This window comes from Amblyraja radiata, chromosome 5 (genome assembly GCF_010909765.2).
Source record: "Amblyraja radiata isolate CabotCenter1 chromosome 5, sAmbRad1.1.pri, whole genome shotgun sequence".
NCBI lineage: Eukaryota > Metazoa > Chordata > Chondrichthyes > Rajiformes > Rajidae > Amblyraja > Amblyraja radiata.
In genome coordinates this window covers 28,763,035-28,779,269 of record NC_045960.1, presented here as the reverse complement: position 1 = coordinate 28,779,269, position 16,235 = coordinate 28,763,035, and the positions used below count along the sequence as shown (strand labels likewise).

The following is a 16,235-nucleotide window of genomic DNA, read 5'->3' as shown; positions in this document are numbered from 1 at the left end:
TTTGCCCCAATTTCCTTCCTTACGCCCCATTTTTCTGATTGTCCACCACTTTTCAAACCTTTTTTTTGTGTTTAATTTTCCCATTCAAATTTCACCTCCAGTACTTGCCTACTGACTGCTCTTCTCCCTGTAGTTTATCTCCAGTCCTCCTCAATACCTTTGCTCTTCAGTCCTCCTCAATACCCTGCTTTCACTCTGAAACTAGACATAAATACGTACTCAATGATCCAAACAATGAATGTTAACAGACGGGGTGATTTTAGATTTGTCCCTGAGTCACCCCAAGGGTAGATAAGCTAATTAATTGTAATAATGAACCCTATTCTGTGTTTCAATTCCTTTTAAGTGCTGTCTCAGGAAGAGAAAGATCAATTTGTTATAACTAAGATACATAATGATCTAATCTTGAAGTTCTGTTGCAAAAATAATACTTTCCCAGCTCAATATAGGCAATCTATGTGAATTTAAAAATTGCCAAAGCAATAAATGGTAACTCATTACAGGATAAAGCACAAGCCTTATTGTAGATGATGAACATTTATTTGCTTAAGTTGTTTTGTGAATTAATTGTACACATTTTGTCTTGATTTATTTTGTACGGTGATGCCAAACGATTCCTAACATTTGAAATTTCATTATACAACAACAATGTTTTGTGTTGCAAGAATTATTTTCTTAATGCGTTTAGAAAGTCATAATGCATTTTGTTCACTTGAGCTTTGCTTTGGAAAATCAGACTTCATTGTTGAGTTCTGTCTATGTGTATTCTTAAACTTGTTTGACAAATGATCAAAACTATCAAAATTGTAACTGCAAAATGTGCACATTAATAACAGTAAAAAAAAGTAATCAGATAGAAACTCTTGTAAGCTTTTGTTTTGATGGTTGTAGAGAAGTACTATGTCATTATACTGGCATACAAACTTAGATTGCTTTTTCTGAAGCATCAGAGGTTGAAAGGAGACCTGAAGTATATATAATTATGAGAGGCATAGATGGGGTAGGCAGAATCATTTTCTCAGGGTGGAAATGTCAAACACTAAAGGGTATCAATTTCAGGTCAGAGCAAAGATACTCTAGTATCTTTGGATCAGAGGGAGAAAGTTTAAAAATTAGCTTCACATTTCTGAAGCTTTTCAATGTACCTCGGTACACGTGACAATAGACTAAGCTAAAAGTATTGTGATTGGTAAGGAATAGATCCTACAGCTGAGAAACAGGCCCTTCAGCCCAACCTTTCCATGCTGACCCAAATGCCCATTTCTCTGCTTTTTGACCCATATAAATGTAAACCTTCCCTAACCCTGTAGCTAAAAAAATGTATTTTAAATGTTGTCATTGTACATGCCTCAATCACTTTATCTGGCAGCTCATTCCACATCTGTTCCACTGTCTGTGTAGAGAAAAAGTTGCCTCACGGGCTCCTTTCGTCTTTCTTTCCCCTCTCACCTTAAACTTATGCCATCTTGTTCTTGATTCCCCAACCCTGAGAAAAAGTCTGTGTGCATTCACTCTATCTATGCCTCTCACGATTTAAACCTGCAAAACCTCTCAATATAACTAAGTCCGTTGAGTCCTTCCAACAACCTCATGAATCTTCTCTGCACTCTTTACAGTTTAATTACATCCTTCCTGTACCAGGGTGACAAAATCTGAATACGTTACTGTAAGTGAGGTCTCACCAACATTTTGTACAATTGCAACACAACATCTATAGTCAATGCCCTCACTGATAAAGGCTACCATACCAATTGCCTTCCTCACACCGCCCTGTCTAACTGTGTCAGGGACTTGTATAATTGTACTCCTGGAACCCTGTGTTCCACAACATTCCCCATGGCCCTTCTCTGATTTGACATTCCAAAATGCAACACCGCACATCTATCGGAATTAAACTCCATTTGCCATTCCTCGGCCCGTTTATTCAGCTGACCAAGATCCCATGCAATTCTCGATAACTATGATTGATACCATCCATTTTTGGCGTCATCTGCAAACTAACTAATCATGCCTAGTATGTTTTCATCCAAATTATTTATCGATGACAACAATAATGGGCCCAGCACCAACCTGCCAATGTTAATAGTTCATATTCCAAATTGATAATCTATGATTTCTTCAACTTTTGACATTTTACGGGAGTTTCCTTATCAGTTGGCATACGAGATATCAAAACAGGAATATGCTGTGTGCATTCTCAAACCTGCCCCCACATTCATTAGTTTCATGTCTGCTCCTGTACCTCAAATCCATTTTCCTGCCCATGGCATTTGATGTAAAACAAAATTTGTCAATCTCTTAACTATACTCAATAGCTGAGTGTCTACAACTTTCTGAAGTATATAAAATAAATTCTCATCGTTTAGTTCTAAACGGCCAACCAATGATTCTGAGACTGGGCTCGCTCCCTCTAATCTTAGATGCTATCTTGAGAAAACAGCATTTCAGCAATGACCTCATCAATCCTTCTGAGAATCTTGTTTGTGTCAATAAAGTCACTTCTCATTCTTTAAACTCAAGTGAGTACAGACCGGTCCTCCCCAATATATATACGTCTTGGGAATCAGACAAGTGAGCTATATTACAGTTATTCAATTCATGCTTCAGAATGGAAACTAAAATCATGTGTGGTGTTCAAAATGGGTCTCACCCAAGCCCAGTCCAATTTCACCATTTGTCCTCTGTGATTATATAAGAGCCTGATATTATACATTTTGTATTCTTGTGGATAAACCATTTATTTACTGCTCTAAATATAGAATAACATAATTAGATAATTTAAATAGAGAAACAAGGAACTGCACAGGCTGGTTTACAAAAAAAAAGGCAGTACTGGAGTAACTCAGCAGTCTAGGCAACATCTCTGGAGATTTCGATGGGTGTAATTTTGGGTCGGAACTCTTTTCCAGATTCTCATTTCGGGTTGGGCCTGATCTGACCTGAAATATCACCTCTCCATGTTTTCCATAGATGCTGCCTGACATACTGAGTTACTCCAGCACTTAGTATCTTTTTTCTAGACAATTTAAATAGTCAGTGTTAATTTGATCTGTGCAGTGGAATAGAATAAATGTTTCTAAACACATGTTTTAAAACTTTTTATAGAAGTACAAGCCTGGTCGATGTGACGATATACTTAAGTGGAAACCTCCAAGCCATAATTCTGTTGACTTTCGTCTGAAAATAACAAAAGTGGGAGGAGAAGGGTGAGCAATATCTACAAAGATTTATTTTAATATCTTTGACCTCATTTTCTGAAATCACAACTTGAAATGTTGTTTCCTAAGGCTGTGGGTGGACTGCTTTTTCCTCCAACTTGCTTTGTATATGACACTGATGAAGCACATAGAATTAAATACCGCAATCAAAGTATTTGCACAGTGGGGAAGAAAATCATTGTTTTCAATATTGTAAAAGACTGGAGCCATTGATTTAATAATATTAGATGGAAGTAAATTGTGAAAGTATGATTTGAATAGAGCCACAAGAACCCTATTTAGATTATTCATTAAAATTAAGGCTCTGAGGCATTCATTGCTTGATATATCCCTAGAAACTAATTTCAGTCTTTTGCTGATCATTTACATTTGAAGGTCATTAACATGTACAAACAAACTATGCACAACTCTTTTACATTTCCAATCTTCATTTATTGCTGCCAAGATGTTTGGTCTTATTATACCAAAATTTAGTAGTCGAAATTCCATCGTAATCAACTGCAAAGGAAATTTCCTGAAGCCCTAAGCAACACGGTGGTGCAGTGGTAGAGTTGCTGCCTTACAGCGCCAGAGACCCGGGTTCCATCCTGACTCCAGGCGCTGTCTGTACGGAGTTTGTACCTTCTCCCCGTGACCTGCGTATGTTTTCCCCGAGGGCTCCGGTTTCGTCCCATACTCCAAAGACGTACAGATTTATAGGTTAATTGGCTTGATATAATTGGAAATTGTCCTTAGTGTGTGTAGGATAGTGTTAATGTACGAGGATCACTGGTCAATGCGGGCCGAAGGGCCTGTTTCCACGCTGTATCTCTAAACTAAACCAAACTAATGAGAGGCTGCAGCAACTAGATGGCATTGTGGCTGCAGTATATATTGTACCCTTGTCTCCTCTGACACTCTGAAAATGCCAAACGAGTTGCATGTGTGTAAACGTTTAACAGGGTTTGTCATGTTTCAGATAACCACGTTAAATAAAAGAAACTAAAAATCATAGCATAAAACATAAAAGAAACATGTTCTTCAACCCATGTGTCCATTTCAAGTGCTTCTGGTGGTTCTGATTTCCACACATTAAGCACTCTAGAGACATATATATTCCAGTTGAATCACCTATTTAATGTGGAACAGAGATTAGAATGAAATTATCATGGCTAAAAGGCATTTATTCACTCAGTGGAAACAGTTGGATAAACCCACATCTGAAATAAAGCATTTGGGGAAGGGTGAGCAATATCTACAAAGGTTTATTTTTATATCTTTGGCCTGAATCTCTGAAATCATGAGGTATTACACTTCACAATTTGCATTTCTTTAATCCTTATGTCACACCTTTTGTCTTGTCATCTCTGGCCTTTGAGTCCAACCATCTGTGTATCAAAACCTTCACTCACCTCTATCTACCTATCACTCGCCAGGCTATGTCCTGCCGCTCCTCACTTCCAGGTTTCCTACCCTCCTCACCACAATCAGTACGGGTGTCAGAGGTTATGGGGAGAAGGCAGGAGAATGGGGTTGGGAGAGAGAGAGATAGATCAGCCATGATTGAATGTAGACTTGATGGGCCAAATGGCCTAATTCTGCTCTTATCACATGATCTAACGAAGGTCCTGATCCAAAACATCACTTATCCATGTTTCCAGAGATGCTGACCAGCCTGAGTTACTCCAACGTTTTGTGTCTTTTTCTATAATACATTAGTTACTGCCTGTGCATTATTCAAGCTTTAGTTTTGGTCTCCTCCAAAATTACAAATATCATCTTTAGTCGATTCTTTCACAATTTTTGTAATATTAACGACCTCCCACAATATTCTATTTTGTAGAGGTCTGTAAAATATACCCTCATAATAATAACTTCTCTATTCTGATATTAACCTTGTAAATTAGCAGTTATTTTTACACTAAAGATGCTCCTCCCTGGATTTAACTTATCTATTGAATGTTTAACAGTGGTTTATACCACTAGGGTCAGGGGTCACAGTCTTGACAGAGATAAGAAAACAATGTGAAGATAGATACAAAAAGCTGGAGTCACTCAGCGGGACAGACAGCATCTCTGGAGAGAAGGAATGGGTGGCGTTTCGGGTCGAGACCCTTCTTCAGACTGGCTAGGGATAAAGGAAACAAGAGATAAAGAACAATGAATGAAAGAAAACACTGCCTTTTCCCAGAGGGCACTGAATCTTTGGAATTCTCTATCCAAGAGTGCTACAGGTTATTGAAAGTAATTAAGACAGAGATTAATGGATTCTTTGATATTAAAAGAATCATGAGGCCTGTTAAGGCAAAAGATCATCCATGATCACATTGTACCATAGAGCAGGTACAATGGGCCAAATGGCATATCCCTGTTGTTACTTGCGGTTTTATATTTATTTAAGGATTACATTTGATGTTTCAATACTATATTTGGGAATAGCATGACTTCCAATACTTTAGACTTTACTTTGGAATACAGCTTGGAAACAGATCCTTCGGCCCACCGAGTCTGCGCCAACCAACGATCACCCCGTACACTAGCACTATCCTACACATTGGGGTCAATTTTTACAATTTACAGAAGCCAATTAACCTACAAGCCTGTAGGTCTTTGGAGTGTGGGAGGAAACCGGAGTTCCTGGAGAAAACCCACATGGTCACAGGGAGAACCCGGGTCCCTGGCACTATAAAGCAGAATTGTGGCAGCACCTGGTGGTGGGGCCACTAGCTATGCGAACCCTCAGCAGTCGGGGGTAGGGTCACGTAACTGGGCAATGGCAGGGTGGAGTTGTCACGGGGTATAGGGGTGTGTCCTGATAAATATAACGAACCCCGGGACAACCGTCTCTCTCTCTCTCTTCTCTCTCTTACTTTGAGCTGACCAGCTCTCCTCTCACTAGGGGTGAGTGTCCTTCCACCTGAGCAGGGGCTCAGCTCGAGCCCACGAGGCAACAGCCTCGCAGCAGCAACAACAACTTTATGTTAGAAGACTAACGTGCATGTATAACGAACCTTTTATGCCTGAATAAAGTAACCCATTTGTTCACCATGTTTGGTGCCTCTACAGAGGCTTATTGAATCTACCATTGTGCTGTCCCATTTCTCCTTTACAGTTGATGAAGGGGATGAACCAGGGTACTGCTCAAACAATCAGATTGTTGCTGCAAATTGATATTAGCTTTATCTATGCAATTATGCTACAGTAAGGTTTAAGAAAGTAGGATGTAATTATCAAAACGCCCATGAGACCTTTTACCTAGAAATTTAGAATCCCTTTAAAAAGGGAAGAGGCATCTGCTGCTGCAGTGCATCACATTGTCCTCAAAAGAGAGATTCATCTGGTTACAAAGAAGTGAATATTTCATCCATTCAATATGTTGTGCAACATAAAGGGGATGTGTTGGCTGAAACAAAGTTTGGAATGTGCTGCGAAGCAGTGTTATGCAACATTCCTGGAATGTATTATTACTTGGAACTTATTTGACAGTTATTCATATACAATAGTATTTTTATATTATCCTGTTAAATTGGCCTGTCATAATTTGAAAGGCAACATCTATTATTGAGTCAGAGTTACATACAGGGAAACACCCTTCACTCCAACTCGTCAAAGCTGAACAAAGATGCCTTATCGAGCTAGTTCCAGCTGTTTTCTCCTTGTCCATATCCCTCCAAACCTTTCCTATTCATGTAGCTGTCAAATTGTCTTTTAAATATCATCTAGTACCAGCCCCTACCTCTCCTGACAACCTATTCCTATTCTTCAGAGATGCTGCCTGACTCGCTGAGTTACTCCAGCATTTTGTGTCTATCTTCTGGCAGCATGTTCATTATACTCACCACTATCTGTGGTCAGCAGGTCACTTGGATGGTAGGGAGGTCAGTACCGATGATGGACCAGGCCTTGTCTTCCACATCTGTAGTCTCTTTCATTAGTGGGATTTAGTCTGTGTAATTGAAAGGGCTCACAACTGATTTTGTTCATGATGAGTGCCCTGCCTGTGAAATAAACGTTATACCTCTGTGGTTAGTGCCATCATTGTTAACTGAAGCTGAGAAAAGGGATGATTTATCATACAATTTGTGGTGCTGCAACTGATCTGTGCTTGATTAAAGCCATCTTTTGGCTTGATGAACACAAAAAATATATATACTATTTGTATTGAACTCCATCGATCAAAATGCCAAATCTAATGGAATGTCTGAAACAAAGTTATGCACACCTATTGGTCTCACTTTATTTTAAGCGTTAACATTGTTAGTTAGAATCAGTTTGTGAGAAGGCATTTTGAGGAGCAGAACCAGTTTAGTACGTGCTGTTCCACTTCATTGCTGCCAGAAGTAGCTGTGTGAATCTGTCTACTTGTGCACACATGATATGGTAGAAGAGCTGAATCAAGACCAAGTAACTAACTGTTCCCTGGAGTTCTCCAGTTAACTGTCTGAAAGCATCATGCGTGGAACAAAATAAATAAACAAGGTACAGACATCTATGGTAGTGATAGATATCAGGCCCAGAAATGATCACCTCCTTACTTTCATTTCTTAAAATAAGCAGATGTATTGATCAACTTTTTTATATGGCTCATTAGAGAATTGCTCTTTTTATGTGTATTACTTAAGATTGTTTTCTACCTGTGACCATATCCCTTGAAACTAAACACACAACAGCTCCCAGATCCTTCAAATTTTATTTCTTAATCAGCTTGCACGTACAGTATTTGCTGTGAATTTTTGGTTGCATTATTCATATATGATTAAAATTTTAGAATGTGGGGAAGTTGTATACAAAGTTGAATAATAGTCATAGAGTGATACAGCATGGAAACAGGCCCTTCGGCGCAACCTGCCCACACCGGCCAACATATCTCAGCTATATTAATCCCACCTGCCCACGTTTGGTTCATATTCCTCTCAATCTGCCCTATCCATTTACCTGTTTCTCAAATGTTGCGATAGTCCCAGCCTCAATTACCTCCTTTGGCAGCTTGTTCCATACACCCACCACCCTTTGTGTGAAAAAGTTACCCCTCAGATTCCTATTAAATCTTTTCCCCTTCACCTTAAACCTATGTCCTCTGGTCCTCGATTCCCTTACTCTGGGCAAGAGACTCTGTGCATCTATCTGTTCTATTCCTCTCATGATTTTATACACCTCTATAAGATCACCCACTCCTGCGCTCTGAGGAGGACCAGCCTACTCAACCTCTCCCTATAGCTCAGACCCTCTAGTCCTGGCAACATCCACGTAAATCTTTCCTGAACCCTTTCAAGCTTGACAATAACACAGTGCCCAGAACTGAACACAATATTCTAAATGCGGTCTCATCAATGTCTTATACAGCTGCAACATGACCTCCCAACTTCTATCCTTGCCCAGTCTATTAGGAATTATTTTTTTTGTCGTCCTTTGTATGATGTACTGGATAACAAGATGTGTACAGGCTAATTAATTTTGCATTGATTAAATGATGTGCTTTTCCATATAATGTATGAATGCAACCAATTTAGTTTAAACCACAGCAAAAAAAATCATAGATTACACAGCTAAAGTATAAATATCGCCAACAATTTGTTTCAGTCCAACCACATTGATTCTGCAGCCAATAACGCGCACCAATGCTTCTACTTCCTCAGAAGACTAAGGAAATATGGCATTCCTTCAATGACTCTTTCCCAATTCTACAGATGCACCATAGAAAGAATCCTATTGGGATGCATCACAACTTGATTTGGCAACTGATTCATCAGGGCAGCCGGCATCATCAAGGACCCACAGCACCAACACTACAAACACTAATCAAACTGTGCAGTGCAAACTGTCCTGGCTGCACGAAAGATTTGGGACTTTTTGCATTAATATTGAACTTACTATTTTTAGTTTATTAAGTTATCTATGAGTACCATATTTACAAGCCTGTTATGCTGCTGCGTATGACAATTAAACACTCATGACTCTTGCTTTGCCCGAGACTACAAGGAATTTTAGAGATAGACACAAAACGCTGGAGTAACTCAGCGGGTGAGACAGCCTGTCTGGAGAAAAATAATCGGTAACGTTTCGGGTCGAGACCCTCTTCAGACTGAGAGTCAGGGGAAAACGAAATGAGAGATATAGACGGTGATGTAGAGAGAGATAGAACAAATGAATGAAAGATATGCAAAAAAGTAATGATGATAAATTGTCTTGAGTCTCATTTCATCTAGCCTACAGCTAACAATGGCCTGTTTCCTTTATCATCATATCTTTCATTCATTTGTTCCATCTCTGTCTTTATCTCTCATTTCCTTTTCCCTGAAAAACTGACCCCTGAGTTGCTCCAGTGTCTATCTTCGGTTTAAAGCAGCACCTGCAGTTCCTTCCTGCACATAGGAATTTCAGAGAGTTGAGCCAAGTTCATCACGCAAACCATCCTCTTCCACACACACCACCCCTAAACCCCTCGTGGATTCAATCTACACTTCACATTGCCACAGGAAAGCATAAAACATAATCAAAGACCACTCGCACATTGAACAGCTCTCCCACCAGACAGACTATACATAAACTTGAATGCACAGACCACCAGATTCAAAAAGTTCTTACCCATGGTTATCAGACTCGTGAATAGACATCTCCTTAGTTACCAAAGTGGAAATGGTTGAGAACTTCAAGTTTCTTGGTGTTATTATTACCCAAGATCTGTGGTGGACCAACCACGTTGATGCAACAGCCAAGAGGGTAGACCAACTCCTTTGCTTCCTGAGGAGATTGAGGAAATTCGGCATGTCTCCAATTGCTCTTGCAAACCTCTCCAGGTATACTGTAGAAAACATACTGTCTGGTTGTATCAAATCTTGGATTGGGGCTTCTCGTCTTACTGACATTGAGAGGGAGATTGTAGTTCTGATCTCCTTCCTGGACTCCGTCTCATCATTGCTCCACAGTGGTTTTATCTGTGAGCAACATTATTTAGAAGTAGCACAATTCTTTCAGTTTCGGCAGTCTTGCTCTTGTGGAAAAACAATTTAATGTTGGTTGTGAAAGTATGGAAAATAATCAAGTTCATGAAATTATTGGAATTTGAGTCCCCTTAAAATAATGATATAATATAATCTTCTTCTTATCGAGTCCACACACAAGATTAGAAGTTGTTCAGCAAGAGCTGAACACACTTCTCGGCATCTGCACAATGGTGTCTGTCTTGCGCTTCTTGTGCGTCTTGTGCGTGGTGGTGGAAAGATTGGTTGAAACAGGGCCGCGACGTGAACGCTCTTTCCTTGGCCCCATATAATATAATATAATGAGTACAGTTATCAGAATAAGTTACTGATTGATCATTGTGCAATTTTCTACTAGTTTCTTTTTACTAGTTGCTACCAAATATTAAAATATCTTTTGGTTTGAGGGCCTATTACACATGGCAGTAGCAATTGTACAAATAGTTCTTTAAAGCTTTTAGAGTAATTGAGTGGTGTTGTTAGTGAGACTTTTCATTGGGATAGATAGCTTTATAATACTGTGTCCTTTGGGTTTAGATTGATAATAATGTAACAGTTTTCTTTTGTAGCCCTTCAAAGGATTGCATTGTTCTGTTTTAAACTAATGGCAGTATTTTGTTTTGAATTTTAAAGCTACAATTGCAGTTCTTTTTTTCTGGGTTGTATAAAGCTGCCTGAACTGTAACTGCACGATACGTCTAAGAATCCACATGTGTTGAAAATATTGGGAATGTACTGTTCCAAAATACAGTCTTGAAAAATGGCAAATCTTTCAAATATGGAAATAAAATTAAAATAAACTAAATGCATTAGCATAATAATGACACTTTAGAATTAAAACAGTGCCAACGCTTTATACATCCTGGCGATCGTTAGAGAAATATCACGTTAACGATTATCATTAATCAACGTGAAATAAAAGCTCGGCATTTATCTGACATGGACGTTAACACTCATTTACTTTCAAGGTTAATCCTGTAATTTAGCAACATGGAAACTGAAAATAGCCATATCTCTCAACATTTTTTGATTATGACATTGTGGCTTGGAATAAAATCACACGAGCAAGATATGAATTATTTGAAATCGTTCTTTCTTCATTTCTGAATTGTTACTAATTTCCTAATCATATTTAGTCATAGTGTGGAACAGGCCCTTCAGCCCAACTTGCTCATGCCCACCAACATGCCACATCTATACTAGTCCCACCTGCATGCTTTTGGCCCATATCCCTCTACACCCATCCTATCCATGCAGTTGTCTAAATGTTTCTTAAGGTTGCAATAGTAACCACCTCCTCTAGCAGCTTGTTCCATACACCTACCACCCTTTGTTTTAAAAAATGTTACCTCTCAAGTTCCCATTAAATCTTTTCCCCCTCACCTTAAACCTATGTTCTCTGTTTCTCGATTTCCCTACTCTGGGCAAAAGACCCGATATATTCCCGATCTATTCCTCTCATGATTTTGTACACCTCTGTAAGGTCACTCCTCATCTTCCTGCAGTCCAAGGAATAAAGTCTTAAGGGCCTGTCCCACGAGCTTGCGACTCCATGCCGCAAGCGCGACCTAAGCGACTCCATGCGGCCTAACGTGTTCGCTTGAGCCGTACGGCCTCGCGGGGCCAGTCCCACTTCGATCGCCGGAACCGTATGGAGTTGTGCGGAGCTGGTCCCGACATCGCGCGGGGCTCCGAAAAACTGACCGTGTTCAAAAATTCCGCACGGCAACGGCCTTCCGGCCGGCAGCCGCCTCAACGCCGTACGTCACGCGCGAACTTCCCGCGGACTTCGCTCGAACTTCATGTCACTCACTCGACCTCCGCGCGGCCCCCGCTTCTGGTTAGGTTGCGCTTGCCGCATGGAGTCGGCTAGGTCGCGCTTGCCGCATGGAGTCGCATGCTCGTGGGACAGGCCCTTTAGCCTGCTCAACCACTCCCTACAGCTCATGCTCTTGAGTCTGTTTAAAATAGTTTCCAATTCCACCCACAAATCCCCAATGTTTTAAAATTCTTCAGCAAAACAGCTGGGGTCTATGTACCATTTTCACAATGTCCCAAAAAGTTTCACGAACAAATATGTTTTGATGTACATTAATTTCGTAGGGACGTAAATGTATCAGCTAATTTATGTGCTGCAAAGTCCCTAAGGGGGTAGTGCTGCTTAGCAAATAATCGTTTTTGAAACTGATTGAGGGGTTAATACCTCTACTGTTTATGAGGGCCCTGACATTACACCTGAAGTCAAAGTGAAAGTCAATTTTATTCGTCACATACACCCGAAGGTGCAGTGAAATGAATTTGCCAGCAGCGATACACTTAAAAAGAACACACAATAAAATTTAACACAAACATCCACCACAGCATTCTGCACTGTGGTGGAAGGCAACAATGTTCAGTCAGTCCTCCTCCTTTGTTCACCCGTGGTCGGGGCCCGATGTACAGGCCCTCTCGTCGGGATGATTGAAACTCCGACGTCGGGACGGTCGAACACGATGTCATTGTGGAATGTTTGATGTTGATTCCATAATGATATTTAGCTCATTATCACAGATCTTATTCTAAAGCTAATGAAGGCTTGTTGATATACATCCAAATCATGTTGGATTTTGACTTTGAGGTGATAATATATCAATTGAAATGAGTGAAAGATACAGCATTGAACCAGACCCTTCAGCCCACCAAGTCCACACTGGAGTTCTACGTTTGCACCTACACACTGGGGGCGATTTACAGAAACCAATTAACCTATCAACCCGCACATCTTGGGATGTGGGAATAATCCGGAGCACTCGGTGGAAACCCACGCAGCCACAGGGAGGTAGACACAAAATGCTGGAGTAACTCAGTGGGACAGGCAGCATCTCTGGAGAGAAGGAATGGGTCAAGACCCTTATTCAGACTTCTCCCCCAAAGTTCAGTGCTTTCCTTAAGTGTCATCCTTTGACTAAGTTTCTGGAATAGAACCAGAACCATCATCCTTCTGCTTCACAGGTGGCAATCATACCGCTCTGTGGATTTGTATTAAATGAATGTCAGCAAGATAAAGGAGCTAGTTATCAACTTCAGGATGGGTGGTGGAGTACATGCCAAAGTCAAATTTATTCGTCACATGCACCAACGAATGTGCAGTGAAATGAATTTGCCAGCAGGGATACACTTAAAAAAAGAACACACAATACACAATAGAATTTAGCACCAACATCCACTGTGGTGAAGGGCAACAAAGTTCAGTCAGTCCTCCTTCTTTGTACATCCATAGTCGGGGCCATAAATCCTCCATAGTCGCCATTGCGGACGGCCAGATGTACAGGCCCTCTCGTCGGGATGATCGAACCTCCGACATTGGGACGTTCGAACACACTCCGCGGCTTGGAGCGCCCGAATCGGCACTTTCCTACTGGAGACCGTGGCTTCAGGAAGTTATAGGCCGCAGGCCGGCAGTCGGAGCACTTCTCCGGCGATGCCTGGCGAGGGATCCCAGATTCCGGATGGTAAGTCCACGCCACGCCCGCGGTTAGAAGCTCCGCAGACCACAGCCCCATGATGACAAAGTCACCAGGCCAGCAATCGGAGCACTCCTTTGTGGCGATCCCTGGCAAGGGTTCGCCCCATCTCCGCGATGGAAAAGTCCACCCTGCGCCCGATCAGCATTAATGGTGCCGAAGTGGAAAGGGTTGAGAACTCCAAGTTTCTTGGTGCTAATATCACCAACGATTTGTCATGTACCAACGATGTGGCAGCCAAGAAGACACACCTCTACTTGAATTGAATTGAATACTTTATTGTCAAATGTGACAAGTCACTGTGAAATTCTTTGCTTGCATACACAAAGTATGCAAATAGTTACCCATAAAGGGCGCTTACAAAGTAACAAATCCCCCCGCCCCGCCCCGCGCCAGGTCCCCCTTTGTTCTCCCCCCCCTCCCCTTCAAGGCGGTTCCCCCCACTCTGGGTCCTCCCTCGGCAGCAGCGTCCCCACGTCCGCGTGTCTGCCCTCGTCTGTCAGTCGGCGCCATCATCAACTACTGTATGAACCTCTCCGCTAATGCTGCCGGTTCCTCTCCGGAAGCCGCCATGGCGCCAACCCAGGCACCAGCCGCGGGCTCTGCAGACCCAGGGGCTGATGGCCGCAGACTTTGTTGACCCGTGAGGCTCCCGACTCGGCTTCTCAGCGGCACCTCCGGAAGACTTCCTGCACAGACTGAGGACATTTGGCATATTTGTTACAATCCTCTACACATAGAAGATACACCATAGAAAGCATACTGTCGTGTTGCATCACATCTTGGTTTGTAACAGCTCTGCCCAAGACGTTGCAGAGAGTTGTAGATGCAGCCTAGTCGGTCGCACAGTCAGGCTCCCCAACATTGACTCCATCTACGCTGCTTCCGAAAAGCAACCAACATGATCAAAGACTTGTCCCACCCTGGTCATTCCTTCTTCTCCCTGGTCCCGTCGGGAAAAAGGTACAGAAGCTTGAAAGTGCACACTACCAGACTCAAGAACAGCTTCTTCCCCTCTTATCGGGCTTCTGAACGGTCCTTCCATAAGCTAGGGTTCTGCCCGATTCACCTCTACCCCATTGTGGACAATGGCTTTTGCCAATAGAACAGGTGCGCTACAATGCTGAGAACTATATTCTGCACTTTGTATCTTCCCCTTTGCTCCACCTATTGTACTTGAGTTTGACTGATGTATTTATGTATAGTTTTATCTGATTGGATAGCAATAGACAATAGGTGCAGGAGTACCCCATTCGGCCCTTCAAACCAGCACCGCCACTCCCTGTGATCATGAATGATCATCCACAATCAGTACCCCGTTCATGCCTTCTCCCCATATGCCCTGACTCCACTATCTTTAAGAGCTCTATCTAACTCATTCTTGAAAGCATCCAGATAATTGGCCTCCACTGCCTTCTGAGGCAGAGAATTCCACAGATTCACAACCCTCTGTGTGAAAAAGATTTTCCTCATCTCTGTTCTAAACGGCTTACCCCTTATTCTTAACAGTAGGCGGTAGATGGAGCCTGCAAAACAAAGAAGTACACGTGTCAATAATAAACCTAAAACCAAATGTTGATGATTCCTAGGGTGACTCTTGTGTAATTAGCTACTTCAATCTGCCACTCCTTTGTTGCTGGTGGGTCAGAACACACCAAGCAAATGTGACTCGGAGAAAATGAATTGCTAATTACATTGATGCCAAGCAATTACTTGGCTCCCATGTAGAATATCTGTTTAGCATCTTTTGGAAACCATGAAATTATAGGCTGGTGGTAGGAAAACTATTGCAGAGGATTTTTAGTGATAGGGTCTGTTTGCACTTGGATAATCATAGACATTAGAAATAGTCAGCATAGCTTTGTGCAGGGGAGATCGTGTCTTACAAACTTGATTGAGTTTTGTATTTGTAGAGGTGATAAAGATAATTGATGAGGTTGAGGCAGTAGATGTTGTATACTTGGACTTCAGCAAAGCTTTTGACAAGACCTTTCCTGATAGACACAAAATGCTGGAGTAACTCAGCGGGTGAGGCAGCATCTCTGGAGAGAAGGAATGGGCGACGTTTCTGGTCGAGACCCTTCTTCAGACTGATCCTGGTAGGCTAGTCTAAGGCACATGGGATCCATGGAGACTTGGTAGACTGGATTCTAAACTGGCTTAGCCATTGAAGACCGAGGGTAATGATGGAAAGTTGTTAGAAAGTTTTAAGACACGATCTCCCCCTCACCAGAGATGTGTGTTCAGTGGTGTTCTGCAGAAATCTGTGCTGGGACCTCTGTGGTTTATGATCTGCAGAAATGATTTGGAGAAAAATGTTGGCAGGCTGATACGATAGATAGATAGATAGATAGATAGATAGATAGAGTGATAGAGTATTCGGTGACATACCAAATGTTCACAATATTCTACGGAGAGATTGATGAGCTTTCTTTGTGATTGCATCTGATGTGCTGGGCCCGGTCAAGAACAGAGTTTTAGTAATATAGATTGAGGTCTGGAGACAACTGCTTTGGACAAAACCAAAACTGAGTATTTGGTAATTAGGGTACAAT

General features: G+C 41.6%; 1 protein-coding gene across 1 annotated transcript in view; it reads left to right on the top strand.

Annotated features, from left to right (window-relative positions):
- rngtt (RNA guanylyltransferase and 5'-phosphatase) overlaps positions 1-16,235 on the top strand; it is a 289,586-nt gene that overhangs the window by 205,003 nt on the left and 68,348 nt on the right. Inside the window, exon 13 of the mRNA XM_033020853.1 lies at positions 3,106-3,206. Coding sequence (XP_032876744.1) covers positions 3,106-3,206 — 101 coding nt within the window. The remainder of the gene's footprint in view (positions 1-3,105; positions 3,207-16,235) is intronic.